This window comes from Xenopus laevis, chromosome 2L (genome assembly GCF_017654675.1).
Source record: "Xenopus laevis strain J_2021 chromosome 2L, Xenopus_laevis_v10.1, whole genome shotgun sequence".
In the NCBI taxonomy this organism is placed as follows: Eukaryota; Metazoa; Chordata; class Amphibia; order Anura; family Pipidae; genus Xenopus; species Xenopus laevis.
The window spans coordinates 109,557,984-109,574,449 of record NC_054373.1 but is presented as its reverse complement, the minus strand read 5'-3'; the positions used below and the strand labels follow the sequence as shown (position 1 = coordinate 109,574,449).

General features: G+C 37.9%; 1 protein-coding gene across 39 annotated transcripts in view; it reads right to left on the bottom strand.

Annotated features, from left to right (window-relative positions):
- Window positions 1-15,710, bottom strand: part of LOC108707524 (target of Nesh-SH3) — a 181,819-nt gene extending 166,109 nt beyond the window's left edge. For all 39 annotated transcript variants that reach the window (XM_041582306.1, XM_041582307.1, XM_041582310.1 and 36 more), the window contains exon 1: window positions 15,476-15,710. In XM_041582306.1, the coding sequence (XP_041438240.1) occupies window positions 15,476-15,695 (220 nt within the window). In that variant the 5' untranslated portion in view covers window positions 15,696-15,710. The remainder of the gene's footprint in view (window positions 1-15,475) is intronic.
- Window positions 15,711-16,466: the final 756 nt, after the last annotated feature.

Sequence of the window (16,466 nt, the reverse complement as noted above, 5' to 3'; positions counted from 1 at the left end):
AATTGGAAGAACCGTATATGGGCTGATATCAATACAGAATAAGTTAGCTATAACTACATCACAGTCTATTCTGTAAAACATGACCAGACCTGAGGTGGAACAATATATTTAATAACTTCTAGTTGAATCTCTGAAATCCAAGCAGGCCAGTTTTTCATTTTTATGTGTTTAGCATAAGATAGCTCCATCACTGTCTATCGGGGGATGCTGGGATTTGTAGTTCTAGCTAGAGCAACAAATGGTCACAATTGGTTTCTTTCTACCTTATGTCAAAGTTTTGAACATAGCAAATCTATTTTTTTTTTTGCTTTTCCTTACTTGTTATTAAGCTAGTTTCACGAAAAAAAAATCATCAGGCATTTCATTACAGAGATAAGAGCATTCTGAAGGCCAATCACAGTCTGGAAAATAGGGAAAGACATTGGTTGAACCGCAAGGGAACTTGTTAAAATGTTAACACCGCACTAGCAATGAATCCTCTCATTTGTGGTTGCTCTATATGAGAAAACATCCATAGAGCAATGTATGGGGATATGCCAGCATGTGAAAATAATGTGTAGCACACGCAGCTGGAGAAACATGTAAGTATAACATTACATTATAAATGAAGGCAAAATGTGCACCATAAGATAAAAGTTATACTTTCAATGCATGTATATTTTAAAACAGTCCCATTTGATCTTCTATGTTTTGGTTAAATGACAAGTATGATGCATCTGATCCAATTATAGAATATTCAGGGCACTGTAAGCTCTCCAGAATGTCACTGAGGGTTAGATGTTGCCCTCTTTCGCTCTGTGTTTATGAGTGCAGGTTTAAACATGCCAGCTTAGATAGCTGCAAGGGAAAGGGAAGGAACATTTTTCTGTTGATGAGTGGAAACAGCGATATATACTCCATCCTTTCAACAACTTCTTAGCTATAATATAGATAATCTTTATTATTGCAGACCTAGCACATCTAACAAATGGGATGCAAACAGTAGAATTCTAAGAATATGCTTTACAAAAAAATATGCATTTTAACACTAAATATTTTTTGTATTCAAAGTGTTTTTTATTTATTTTTGTAGCTTTTATTTTTACATTACTTGCAAATATTGCAATGTATTCTTTTCTCTGTTCAAAATCTATCTCTAATAATAATATAATAATTATAATAAGGGCCTTATGTACAATCTCCAGGAAGAAAGGGAAAGTGACTGGAAATGGAGAGGAGAAGAAACATGGAAACGGTTAGGAGTCTTTCCATTGGCATAACTACAAGTTGCTGGGTCCAACAGCAAAATCATTTTATGGCCCCGCTAAACTTTAGGAACATTTTTCATAAACATATATTGAACTGCATATCATTCTGTACCTCCGGGTTTTGTGGCAAGGTCACAAAGGCCTGGGCCTAGGACGGGACTATTCCAAGGGTGGCATGTCGCCCAGCCACATCATTTTCCTACACTGAGGACTCTGCGCATTGTAATACAAACTTCACATGTACTTGCCTGCAAGAAATGTAGGCAGTCCTCAGAGCTGAAAGTGACAGGGAAAGTGCACGCGCAAAGTGTGTGTGAATTCGCACATACGCACCTGGGGTGGCCAGGGGCAGGGGAGCAGATAGTTTGCTTATGGCCTGGTGGCGTCCATAATAAAACCCGGCCGTGCCTCCAGTGGTGCCAGTACCTGGGGTTTGGGGGGATGTTTGCACCCAGAACTGCACCCCTTGGGCCTCCCAGAGCTGTGATAAAATGTGTGACAGCAATATCACTGGTGGAGATTTCAGTGATTTTGCCCATGCACCTGTGGTTGATGGGGGCATGACTCCAAAGCGGGAGTGGGACTGGCAGGGGTCCCAGGTGCACATGCTGCAACCGGGCCCAGATGATACTAGTTATGTCACTGAGTACTGCCACAGCTTTCTTTAGTGTAAAGCCCTACCAAAGACATAACACACCACTGCTGAATGAAAAACCTAATTGGGAAAAAGCACATACAATTTGTAGGCAAAAGCTATGCTGTACTTTTTACAAAAAGATGGACAGCACAAGCTTTCAGGGGTATCTCTCAGGTGGAACACCGAAGAAACAGGAGTTATGATATCCATCAATGAAGCAGGGTTTTTACTTACACATTATGTGTGCGTCTCCAAATTTTTTAGATATGTTACTAGCAATGTCAACTCAACCCACCTACAAACTAATCTAAATGTGTTTTCCCTTCAGTTATTCAGTTAAATTATGTTACAGATTCAAATAGAAGTATGTATGTGGACAAAATCTGAATACATTTGTCCTGTGACAAAACAAACCTAAAATTCCAAAGTTCTGCTCAATTTCTCCAATCTACTTCCAATAGTTATTGTTATATAAAGGCATGTGTGACATTTAAAGCCGAGTTCTCAGCATATTGGATAGAAGTGAGTAAGAAAGCATTGGGGAAAACACCTTTTATTGTTGCCAAATCCTATTTCAGCAACAGTCCCCTCCCCCCCCCCACCTGGTAACAGTTGTACTTTACTCTAGCAACTCCTAACACAAATGAATTACAGTCAGATACTAGTTTGAGATAACCATAAATTATCGAAAAGCTCCATATCATCTAGAAATCAATAACCCTTCTAAGGGTGGTGGCAGACATAGCTACTCGGGGAGATTAGTCGCCCAACAACAAATCGCCTCTTCTTCATGTGGCTTATCTCCCCTAAATGACCTAAGTTGCTTCACATGGAAACTTGAGGTTATTTTGGAAAGCCGAAGTGTTCTGAGTTCCGATTTACATTTTAGCCGGCGGGAAGGCATTTAGGGGAGATTAGTCACCTGAAGAAGAAGCGATTTGTTCGCTGGGCGAAAAATATCTCCAAGTAGCCACGTCTGCCACCACCCTTAAGGTACAGAAGGCATTGTTGTCTTCAGACATATTATAGAACTTTTATGCACTCAAACCCCTAAATGCAGTCCACATCCATGGAAATATGGTGTTATGAAATTAGACTTGGAAATATGACTAGGAACAACCTTACTGCCTTGTCATCTTTAAAGCTTTGTAACAAAGGCACTGGAAAGACTCATTAGCAACTCCCCATTGCATCATGGCTGCCTGCCAGATATCAGGGACTGTTTGTTTTATTTCACTAGGTAGGATCTTTAATTTACCCCACCTATACTTTAGTCCTTCCTGTATTGTTAAAAGGCATCCAGAACATACAAGTCAAACACTCTCCAAGCTGTGTTCTATTCTGCCCATACTTCCGGCCCATGTAATGTTATCGAAAGGCTTTTTGCCATGTTTGAATTTGCTCTCTTGTTATCCTCACAGCTGTATACATCAGTTGTAGCACTAACCAAGGTTAGCCTGATGAGTAAAACAGCTGGTACAGTAGCTAACAGACTACTGTTTTTCATGGTGTCCAATTGACGCTTGCTAAGTAACCACCAGAAGTTGGCATATGATGCTATTTAGGTATGTTGATTCATTTAATAAAACTGCAGCTGGCATTTCATCCACAAAATAACATTGTGTCATTATTTATAGGTATGGTAGATTCTCTACAGAAGGGCCCCCCTGCTCATCCAGCCACACAGAAGCCAAGTCCTTGATGTTCAAATGAAACACATATGCATCGTATTACTGTAACTTGTATGTTGGCAACTACACTTTTAAAATAGCCAGTTAAATGCAGCTTTAAAACATGCAAGTACATATACAAGACATTAAAAATGGAAAGTGTGAATCCGCCAATCTGCTCATTCTGAACAAAAAAGGAAAAATCATCTCTGAGAAAGCTTCAGCACCACCAGAAAATCCTGAATCTGCAATGAAAGACAATATTCAGCTGCAGACACAGCTGCAGGTGTCAGGTTTGCTATTATTTATAGCTAGGTGATGAAAAAATCTTCTTTAATGGTTTTCATCTGTGCAAATGGAATTTTGTATTCCCCAGTTCTTACACCACCTTCATTATATTAACAATACTAGGTCAAGCACACACTGAATACAGAATCGGTTTCTTAGCTACCACTTTGAATGTAATAAATAGTGTTAACATCATGTTAATTTGTTAAGAGAAGATCAGAGCCACAGGAATGACATAGGAACAAGGTCTACTTCTCTGTAGAATATATCCTATGTTGTGTTTTTATGGGGACATTTGAAAGTGGAATAAATAGAGAAAAAAAATAGAAAGGTTTTAATTCAAGAAAAGTAATTTATGAAGAAGAAAATGGTTAAGAGATATAAGCAAATATTTGTCAGAGCACAGAGAATTATGTATAGAAGATATCAGTGGAAATAAAACATTTTATTATCCACATTAGTGTAAGAGATGGGAAGCAGGAGCAACAGTAGCTCAATTATTATTCATTACATTAATTTTATTATCCCAAGGATACATTTTGAAGATTTCCACTACCATTCAATACAGCTTTAGAGATTTTTCACTTAAAATGATGCAGTCATGTATAATGTTATTACTGCGTTTGAGCCCAAATAATTTTACATGAACCAAAGAGATATAGATTTTAATGACTAGATTTTAATTTAGTATACTACTGGTAAATTAACAATGTATGGGATTTTGTGGCTAAAGGGTAAAGCAATATTGGGACAAAGTTACAGATGAAATCAAATCAGCTTTGACAGCAAAATTATTCCAATTGCTTAAGTGAGTTATCATGAGTTCTGACAGAAGGTGAGAGAGGTTAAGTGTGGAAAGTCATCAATGTGACCTTTGTATAAATGACCTGAAAACAAGTCTTATGTTTGCCAATAGAGGAAGATATAATAGAGAAGACCAATGACTTTAGGGTGAGCCATAAATAACATCAGTAAATGGGCAGTATAAAGAAACGTACAGTTATAAGATGACAGTTTGTAGAAGAGTTTGGGAATAACTAGAAGTAATACTTTTATTACCCATTAGAATGCAACCTTTGGGAAAAGATAATTTGCCTCCTAAATAATGACAAACAATTCTGTACAGGAACAGTAACACCAAAAAATAAAAGGGTTTTCACATAATTAAAATATTATGTAATTTTGCCTTGCACTGGTAAAGTTATGTGTTTGCTTTAGAAAGACATGATGATATATGTAGTTTTACAGGCCTAATGTGAAAGCCACATTTTATTTTAAATCTTTTTAAACCTATGACCACATTTGTGAGTGGCTTTGTTAGAACTACTGTGCCTGAACAAAATTAATTCAGTTCTGAACAATAAAATCAGGAAATTAGGAAGCAAGACTAATTATGGAAGTAAGCATTTAGAGTCTGTAGAGCTCATATGTTCAGTGTACAGAGTGCAATTTCAGATGCAATTTTCCAGTTCTTTTCCGACAAAATCCAAGACTCTAAAATGAAACCCTATTACATCAGTGTCACCCTGTGTTTTACAACAAACTATGGTGCATTTTGGGCTATGCACAGTTTCGGCTCAGTGTGCGCAGTCCTCACTTACAAATATTCCACCATCTGCATAATTTGTGTATATGATTTACAACTGAATATAATGTTGTGTGCAAGATGGTGTGAGTACAATTGTTCCTGTATACCAGTCTTACAATATACCAAACTTACACTATCGTTATTGTATCCATTTTGTTGCTCACAAGGATCTTTATCAGGACAGCTACTGTAAGTATAACACAAAAAACAAACAACTTAAAAAAAACCCACTGAAGCAAGTAAAATTTCCACCTTTAGTAGGCTAGGCAATTGTAAAGCATATGCAATAGATGTTACATCTCTATCCTATTCATGTCTAAGTAACATGTTTTGGAAAATAGCAGGCAACAGATTTACTCATGCTGAAGCCCATACTTCCTCCAAATCATTTATTTGTAGGATACTTTGCTCTCTGCACATGAACATTTTCTTTTATTATGCCTTAAAGGTGTTTCTGTAACATCTGACTTCAAGTCGTGCTCCATGAAGGCTCTTGCTAGTTGTAAAAATTCTTGGATTACTCAAGTATAGTATTCTTACAGTTCCCAACCCTTGGATTCTAAATAATTATTTATATTTTGCTATTGTACATGACATCAGTGTGTAGATGAATGCCTGTGAAAGATATCTGAAGACATTTTTAAATCACTTTGACGCTTCATAGGTTTCTTAGTAGTGTAAAACACAACTTATGGTAAAATTCTTGATTGCTCCAGGCAAATCTTAAAAAAGTGTGTAGAAAGAAGATATTGGTTAATATTCCGGGAAAATTATCCAAAATAAGCATACTGCCAATAAACTATTTAACATTTTTGTATATTAGCAGCCAAAATATAATTCCACTGAATAAAACTTGCTAACCTTCATGATGATCAATATAAAGTCTTTGGATACACATTTTATTTACATCTAAAATTTGCAAGAAGAATAAGTCAGCCAAATTCAATGACCTCTTAATCGGGCCAAAGAAAAGTCTTAGAATTACAATACATGTTTTAAAACATAAAACACCTGAAATAAATCTGGAGATATGGAAACTTTATAATAACCCACTCATGACATAAGGTGAATTCAGTCACAATAACTGCAGTCACTATTTTATTTTTGTTCTGTGATCAGAAAGGTAGCCAAGTACACTGTGGGAATAAATAGATAAATAAATCAGATCAGTCTATTACTATCCTTTGTTTATAAACCAATGACAAAAAATGTAGTGTGTCATATATATTGGTTATAATTCACATCAGTTGCTGTCCTAGTTGAGATTATAGTCCAAGATCCCTACTACTGAATGTATGAGCACACACAAACCGTATTTTGGATTAACCTTACGTACTATGGGGCAGATTCACTAAAGGGCAAAGTGGCTAACGATAGCGACTTTTCTCCAGCATTGCCACCTGCAGGGACATCACCAGTTCACTAACAGGCGCAGGCGCCAATTTGCTAGCGAAAAGGACTGTCACTAGCGTTCATTCTCACTCTATCGCCAGACGACTCTTTGCTCTGGCAAATGATCGTTTCTCCGCAAATTCACTAAAGTGCGGATTTTACTAAACGTTACCTCTTTCCCAGAGTTGACTTCGCCACCTCAGACCAGGCGAAGTGCTAAAAAAGCAGATAGATCTTCCTCAATCTTCTGTCACTTACATCATATCCTGTGTGCCGAAAATGCATTAAAGTTCAAAAAACGCTGGCGGCTTTTCCTTGTTTTAAGTGGGATTAGCTGCAAAAGTCCTAATTTAGACTTTTTTTGGGTAACTGGAACATCAATATAACAGTGGGCTCATGTGTAGGGCATTATATTAACTCTCTTGTCTTTATTAAGGTTCCCTGGACACGTGTAATAAAAAGTGATAACTTCAAGCATTATAGCATTTGCACCAACATTTATAATAAAGACCTCCATACAACTTTAAATTACCCTCCGTATGCAAATTAACCTAAACGCAAGATCACTAGCGAATTTTCGCTGGGCACAAACAAACGCTAGCGCATCTTCGCTATGAAATGCTCACATTGCCAAAGTAACGATACCGAAAAGTTGCCAGCACTCAGTGCCCAGGGTGCAACTTCACATATTAGTGAATTAGCATAGTGGTAGCGAATTTGCTCCTGGCAAACTGGTGCGATATGTGCGAAGCAGTCGCTGGTGACACTTCGCCCTTTAGTAAATCTGCCTCTATGAATGCTTACATTACCATCTGTACAGTTTGTAACTGAGACATTATTGATCCACACTTAAAGGAGAACCACACCCTTAATTATAAAAAACCCTATCCCTCTACCCTACATAGACCCCCCTCTCTGCTCCCCCCCAGCCTGGATATTACCCCTGTTAAATGTCCCTACATCTTTACTTAATCCTCGATGCAGATTCTGTGCAGTGGAGTTCACAGGTGCCATCTTCTTCTCTTCAGTAATCTTCGGCTCTCCTTCTGGCTTTGGCAATTTCTGTCAAGATTTCCGGAAGATTGCTCCAACTGCGCATGCACCGCTATGCCACTTTCTTCCCGAAGATTACCAAAGAGAAGAAGATAGCGCCCATGAACTTCACTGCAAAGAATCTGCACCGATGGGTACGTAAAGATATAGGGGCATTTACTGGGGGTAACACCTAGGCTGGGGGGGAGCAGGTAGGGGGTCCATGTAGGGTAGGGGTTTTTTATAATTAAGGGTTTGGTTCTCCTTTAAAGGTTTTTTTTTACAGTTTGAGCTTTGAAGTTGTAGAAATCTCTCCCTAAAACTGTTGCACTGACACATGATTAAGAAAGTTTCAAGAATAGGTTGGATGTCCTCTTTAGATAAGAAACACCATGTTATTAAAATTAACTTGTAGTATAAAAATGATCATGGGACTGTACCGATTACCCTTTTGAAGTTAGGAACATTTATGAGGCTTCTGATTAAGATTTATGCTGTCCTTTGGTTCATCTATAAATTAGTCAGATTTCATCTGGAGAACTGGCTGAGCGTGATGGCTATGTGCCCTTTTTCATCTACTACATTACAATGCATGTAAATGACTATGTGCTGAGAAAATGTTAGATTAGCTAATTTTGCTATCAATGCACCCATGTGAACATACATTTAAAACTTTTTTATGACTCTTAGAACATTCCTCAGTTTTGCCCATTCTTTTATACTGCAAGTTTGTGTTTTTCTCAATTTTCAATCAGTCGTGATATCTTGATGGCAGTAAGGGTACCACTGACTGTCTATTAATACACCAAATCCAAGATAGAGATCAACGTTGTCACTCAGACCACATGTGGTGTTAATAACTTTTTCTAAGATTTCTGTCACACTTTATAGTGTGTTGATATTTTTATCTATATGCAGTTTGCTTTATGATCAGATGTATTTGTGCTTTACTCTTTCCCAAATGCTGGATTTGAGTTTAAATTCACTTACATAATCACAGTACATGTGTTTGGTAGTAACCTTGATTGCATTCTTTGAGGTTGGGAGGAATGTTGAGTTTCAATTTCAAATAATAACTGAAATGTTTCGGTGGCTATAAATATGGAGGGTTTTCCAACCAGCAACCCAAAATAACAAGGACTCTTTTAAGTAGAGCCACTGCAATTTATGTCAAAATAACCTTTCATGGGGTTGTAAACACTATGTCACGTTCAATATTTGTGACATCTCGGCACTATGCTTCAAATTTCATGTTCCTCTAAAAATGATTTGGCTTTACAGAAATCATTTAGGTTTACTAAACCATGGGCGTAAGAACTGGAGCACTATGGGAGCAAAATAGGAACTGGATATCAATTGCAGGTTTACTGCTGAAGGTGCAACTTTATTGCAATTCATCTGGCATCACAAGGACTTTCTACAGTGTGCCAGGCCTTTTGTGCACTGCAATAAATTTGCATCTTCAGCAATAACTCTGCAATATCTATTAAACTCAATCAGTTCTCAAGATGAAATCTAACTAATGTATTTTTCTGGAGGAGTATTTGGTGCCAAGGACAGAGCTTTAGGACTTTAGGATATACCCCACTCTCCTTTTAGTGTATAATTCTGCTGTTAAACAGGAGGCACTTGCACCCTTGACATTGTTTAACATATGGCAATAACAAAGAAAGCATTGATAATGACTTTAGTGCTATTTCACATGTAGCTTTGCCTATTCTGTCTGTATTCATCCTGTCTTTGTAGATTGTTGTGACCGCAGTGGCAGCTATCACTGTGCACATGGGGCAGACGTGTGTTTATGTGTGCATGTTTTGAACAGAGTCAGATGGATGTCATTGCTGTCTGTAGAGAAAGGGCAGAGTTGAGCTGAATAGACATATTCTCCACCAGGTGTGACATAGCCCTAAGCTGGATATACACATAAAGGATGAGTGAGTGGTGAAATCAATCATTTGGACCCTAGGCTCATGATCGCATCCTACTATAGGTGTACTGTATGTATATCCATCAGGGGAGGACCATGTTGAAGGGCCAGTACATTTCTCACCACATGAGATATTCCAAGCTACCTGATTTTTTACCATATACAGGTCAAGCAAGCCTGGAAGGGCCAATATACAGGTAATTAATCTACTTATTTTGGCTCATGTTTGGACAGCTTTACTTTAAAATTTAAAAAATGAAAAGTACAGTAGAGTAGATAATTTGATGGTACCCATAATGCCAACAACCATGACAGTATATGGACTCTGCTGCCATGAGCCGAGTTGAGAAACTCTCCTTTGGCGGCAAAAGCCCACCGGGGTACCAGGGGTGGCAAAAAGCTGCTCCTGGTAACTTTAAGGGACACATTTCAAGGTATTAAACTGGCAAATTTGGCTCTTCTAGGGCAGAGAGCACAACTGCACACTACCAATGCAGCCCCTTTGGACCCACTACTGCTCAAAAAACGCGCTGAGCTGTGAGGTGGGGCAGTATCACAGGAGCCACCTCAGGCAGCGCATAGGACAGTATGCTTTTTGTTCCTTTTGGAAAAGTCCAATAAAAATTTTTTTTTGAACATTTAGGGGCAGATTTATCAAGGGTTGAATTTCGAGTTCATGGGAGTTAGTTTAAACTCCCATGAACTCCCATGAACTTGAAATTTGACCAACTGCAATTTATTAAAAAATCTAATCTTTTGTACTCAGGTGAATAGGATCGACCCACAAAATCGAATTTGATTCGAGTTTTTTTCTCTGAAAAAACCTTGATTTTCTGGAAGGCAGCAAACAATTTCAAATTGATCCCAGAACGTCCCCCCCATAGGCTAAAACAGCAATTCGGTTTAAGGAGGCAAATAGTTTAATTTGAATTCTTAAAGGGCCAGTGTATGATGAATTTTGAACATCAAATTCTAATTTTTTTAAAAACTGGAATCGAATTTTAACTATTCCCTAGTCAAATTTCACAAAAAAACCCTTTAAAAATTTGAATTTCATACCTCAAAAATCGAAATTTCACTTCGACCCTTGATAAATCTGCCCCATAGCGATTATATTCTGTAATCAAAACATCTTTGCATTACACACACACACATAAAGTTCTACTAATATTTCTTATGTGTTGGTTGTTCAGGTGATTTTATAAATACAGCTGTAACTATGATTTGTATGCCATTTGTTATTAAGCCCATTCCTTATTTGCTATTAGATATTTGGATTATGAAAACAGTTATTATGGAGAAGAAAATAAATATATTGGAAGAGAAAATTATATTGACTGCTATAAGAAAGCTATTAGAAAGTGCAATTACAATTAAAGTCACTTTTCTATAGAAAGATGAAAAACTTAGAATATATGCACAATCCAAGTAGGACCCAGAATGGGGCAGCATTTATTCTAAACTCCTTGGTACAGCAACTGCCTCCTTCTTGTATGCCTTTCATGTAACCCTCCTTTTCTGATTTCACGTGGTTATGTTTACATAGCCAAAACCACCCAGCTTCTTACAAATCAGAGCTTGACATCTCAAGTGTGGCATGGATTTGTGAGTGTACTGTATGTCCATTGTACATTTTTTTGGGGTACCCTCCTTCCCCCCTACATTTCCTAACATATGGCACCTAAACTATACAGTGGGCACATGAATAGGGCAAAATAACAACTCTATTTTATTTTGTGAAGGTTTCCCAGGCTTGTGTAGTGTAATGTATTTGCTGCTACATATACGTCCATTGTACTTTAACTTGGTGCTGTATGCAAATTAGGCATCGCTATCGTATCTTCGCTTTGCTTGACGCATTAACGCTAGGGCAACTTCGCTACCGTTCGCCTCCCTGAGCACAACTTCGGATTGTAGTGAATTAGTGGCGCCCTGGCGAAGTGCGGCAAAGGCGTCACGTGCGCATTTTCGTTGCTTAGTGAATTCGACCCTCTGACAGAAATCATATGGTAGCATGAATTCTTAAGCTAGTTTTTAGATATTATCAGTTGTGAGATGAAACTTCCACTTCTACAGCTGATGTATGTGAGACAGCATCTGTTAAAATGTAGCAAACATGAGTGCACGTGGAACTGTGCTCTGTAATAGCTGGCTAGAGGCAAAGTTATCTGAGTAATGTGTTGGATACGCCCCTGGCACCAAAGAGATTATGTTACAGATTAACTTGCTTCTAAATGCATACTAACTAGAGTCCAAATCTGACATATGGCATCTGACAAGTGGGTGCTGCCACCTTTTGTATAAATATTTATATACAGGACGAATGAGCCTGTACAGGGATTCCCCAAAATTAACAATTTAGAAATGTGACAAAGCTGCACAGCAAACAACATACCATGCTTGCAACATCAGTTGCTTTCTCATTTGCCAAAAGTATACAGTTAGCATGGTTACAGATAAATTCTAAGTAACAAGAAAGTGAATAAAAAACATCTGCATGGTTTGGGAAACCATGCTGACCTAACTTCCAAAATAACAAACTTGTGGGCTGTCCATTACATCCTTAGTCTTCGGTTGTCTTGCTTAATCAAAATGCAGTTGTAAATAGATTAAAGAGTGGGTCAAAGTCCTTTTTTCTGTTGTTATATCTATAAAAAGGGGATATGTGGTTGAACATATTGAGGGGCAAATTCAAGATTGCTTTTTTTAATTCAAAGTTTCTAGATTTATGAATCCAAATGACTTTAATTATTGTTGTGATCAATTCTTCAGTGTCGCAACGCGATCACATTTCTATAATTTCAGTTTTTATAAAAATATGCTAGTGATTGAGGGAAAAAAATTACATTTCGAAAAACCCTGAACAAAATTAGCCTCCAACTGCATAGATTTTCACACACCATACACAGTCATTTTGCATGAAATTGTGTTTATAAAAAGGAAAATGGTTTGATGAATATACCTAAATCCTGATGTTGCTAGCTTTCCCCTGATAACAAATCCGTGACATGAGAAAGGGGACATATGGATGTCAGACTTAACTATGAAGATAGTGTGTGGTGGCCATAACACACCTTTAATGTCAAACCTGGAACCAAATCAAACCTGTGTTTGCATGGTAACAGTAGAACAAGTATTTGCCTTTGGTATGTTTTTTGGAAATGTGCCTCAAATTTAAAGAAAGAAGTGACCATTCTAGGTGAAAAGAAGAATGGTATATGTTTGATACTGATGGAACCAGATGCAACTCAGAGAATTATAGGTTAGACAAGTGGGCATATTACTGAGTATATAAAAACCTTGGATAAAATGGAAGCCTGTGACTGGGATTGAAGGTCATCTGTATATATTACTGTATATGCAACTGTATGTCAAAGTATTTCCAGATCCAGTAAGTCATCTGCACAGGAGAAAGAAAGGTTACAACTAAGTAAGTCTTATCAGAAAGGTCCACCTAAATATACCAGTAAACTTTGAAGTAGTGCTGCTCGGAGTCCTCTGTAAAAGGAAACATTGCATTTCTTTCATTCTATTATGTACACATGGACTTCTGTATCAGACTTCCTGCCTTCAGCTTAAACCTCCTTGCCCCGGGCGTGAGCATGCTCAGTTTGCTCCTCCCCCCCCCTCCTTCACTGCTGTAATCTGAGCCCAGAGCTATAAATGAGCAGGGAGAGACTCAGGCAAGCTAATATGGCAGCTGCTATTCTAAATAAACAGAGAGCTTCTAGAGCTTTTTACTCAGGTATGGGAAAACATTCTACAGAATAAATATAGCATTCTAGCTTGCACTATTGCAGCTAATCTATTGGCAATAAAATGCCTCCGTAGCTTCCCTTCTCCTTTAATAGCAGTGGCGTAACTACCTCACGTGCCACTGACTCCCACTGATTCTGGGACTCTGGCGGCAGAAAAAATGGAGTACGGAGGGGGCGGGGGGTACCGCGCCAGGGCCCGCCCCCTCTAGTTACATTACTGTTTAATAGTCTAACGCAATGCTGTAAAGCTGGAGGGTAGATGAACCACTATAAGGCATTTTAAAAACCCCTAGGTTCCCCTTGGGCTTTGCAGACTTCACAGACTTCTTTGTATGACATTATCAGTTCAACAAGTCAGACTGCAAACATGTTGTATGTCAGATTATTGTCCCTTGAAATAGAAAAGTTGGACAGCAATGCTTTAGTGCATTAGAATAATGTAAACAACATAATTGGTTGCTGTGGGTTAATGGTTAGAATAAAAGTTGGAATGACTACTATAACAATGTTTATTATGCCCATTTATTATACCATCCATGTAAAAAGGCTGTCCCATGTTATATTGCCAAACACTCTTATCACTACCCTGAGCATTAGCCTCCATTTCTATTCTGTCAGATGAATGAGTTAACAATGAGGAAAGAAGACTGTCCTTTTTTTTTCACGATTACCAGTTTGCTTCCAATTTTAACAATATGACCATTTTACTGTGGTGTACTGCACCCCCACCTCCTTCTGTTATTCTCTGTTCAAAGTTTACTCTCTCAAAGTTCTTTATGGACTTTGCTCAGCTTTCATTTTTCAGTCAGAAAATTCCTGCTTCCAATGTTTGCAAAAAGAAACACTTCATAAAGTACTTAATGTCAGAGGAGGTACAGTGTTAACAATGTATCCCTATGTGCACTCTTTTGGAATTAGTTCAATAATGGCAAACCATGTGTTGCTAATCCTTTTCACATTGTGTCATTGTCCTGCATGCCAGGGTAAGGGAAGCGAGGACCAATAGGAAATGTGTCCCTCTATGAAAAACAATTACATAAACCAGCCATTGGCCCTTTGAGCTGTTACTGAACTACAACTACCAGCATAACTCAACAGCCTTGAGTTGAGATAGGAGACTGTTTCTATATAACATTTGGAGGGACCCACATTTGACATCTTTTATTTAACTATTCATATCATCTAACAGTTCCCACCCAATGAAACAACATGACATTTTAGCAAGGTCATTTGATGTTAAAGCCCCACGCCCAGCGGCTGGAACCCACATCTTGTCTCACTCCCATTCCCTAAAACCCTGATTACATGGGACCACATTTAAAGGGACAGAATTTTTTTAAATGTATAAAGGTTTATCATTTTCTAAATTTCCAAAACATACCCCCAAAAAATTGCAATGGCTGCTATTGGAAAAAAAAAAAGCGAAAAATCAATATCAGGTTGTGGAAGCAAACACGCCAACTATTGTAAAATCCAAACATCTGTAGATCCAAAAATATTTGAATGTGACACCAGCTGTTAGAGCAGCAGAGCAGTGATATGCCAGAACAAAATTACTTCGAATGATGAGCCCAGTGAGGAAAGGGGGAGTGTCTGTGTTCTGCAAAATATTATTTTTCCCCCTAAACACTGTACTGCAACAGGCAAATATACGATATTATAAAGCTGAAGGCATACATGCAAGAGTTGTATGTTTAAAACATGTTTCTGTTACACTAAATTACTTTTAAAACTAGGTGAAAAGCTAATTAAAAAATTACCAATAGACATTCTGCATAGAAAGTTTTATCAGAGTTGGAACAAACCCTGCCTTGCCCACACACATTGCCCAACAGCAAGCCATAACATATATACCCATTTAAAATAATTTAATTGCAGGAACTGAACTTTGAAGTGTGCTGGAGCTAAGCTCATACAGAAAAGAAATGCTACTTGCCTTTTGTCGATTTCTGTGAACTTGCAAGGTGTTCTGAAATAATCCCACAGAAGAGCAGAAGCCAGATTGTTGATAGCATGATGATTGCAATGCCTCCAGCACAATGAGAGATGCTGGGATGTAACACGCTGCAAGGTATCTCGAGTTTGCAGTTCTGCTCTTGCACTGACAGAGGCTGCAACTTTGACATGAGCTTTAGTGGGAGGAGATATGACGACATCCCACACTGTCTCTGAGTATGTTGCTTCTCATTTGCATATATGTAATAATATCAGGTTGCTTATGTAATGATTCTCTGGTTGCTATTAGGTAGTGCTGAAAGGCAGAACAGAAAGAATACAGAGTGTTTTTTTTCTTATTACATAGCTTTCCTGGGAAGTGCAAACTACGATGGTGTGCGTGGATCCTCATAAAACAGAAGTATGTGACAAATTTGGAAAGGAGTGTGATGCAAACCTGCAAGCTTTTTTTCCCCCTGTGTTGCTATATGAGTTGTTTAGCATCTAACATTGGAATGCTGGGTTTCAAGTTCCATTTTACAATCCAACAGGCCCCCTTAGTTTACAGATATAAAAACATAGTCAGAACAGTTACATTATTATATGTATACTTTATACTTATATATATTTCCAGAAGAATCACAGAAAACATTTCACTGTAACTGCTGTTCACTGATATCAGCTGATTGGATTACAGCTCCATAGTCTGGAACCTTTTGGATTTAGAATACTGGTTCACGTATGGGATCCGTTATATGGAAGACCATTATCCAGAAAGCTCCAAGTTACAGAAAGGCTGTGTCACATAGACTCAATTGTATCCAAATAATCCAAACTTTTAAAAATTATTTCCTTTTTCTCTGTAATAATAAAACAGTCTCTCACTTTGCTGTGGTTATTGGAAGTTTGGCTTTACAGAATATTCTACAAAATAGAGCTGTAATATTGCCACTTTGCCATCTGTGGCAGGTATGCTACTTTATAGTCACATA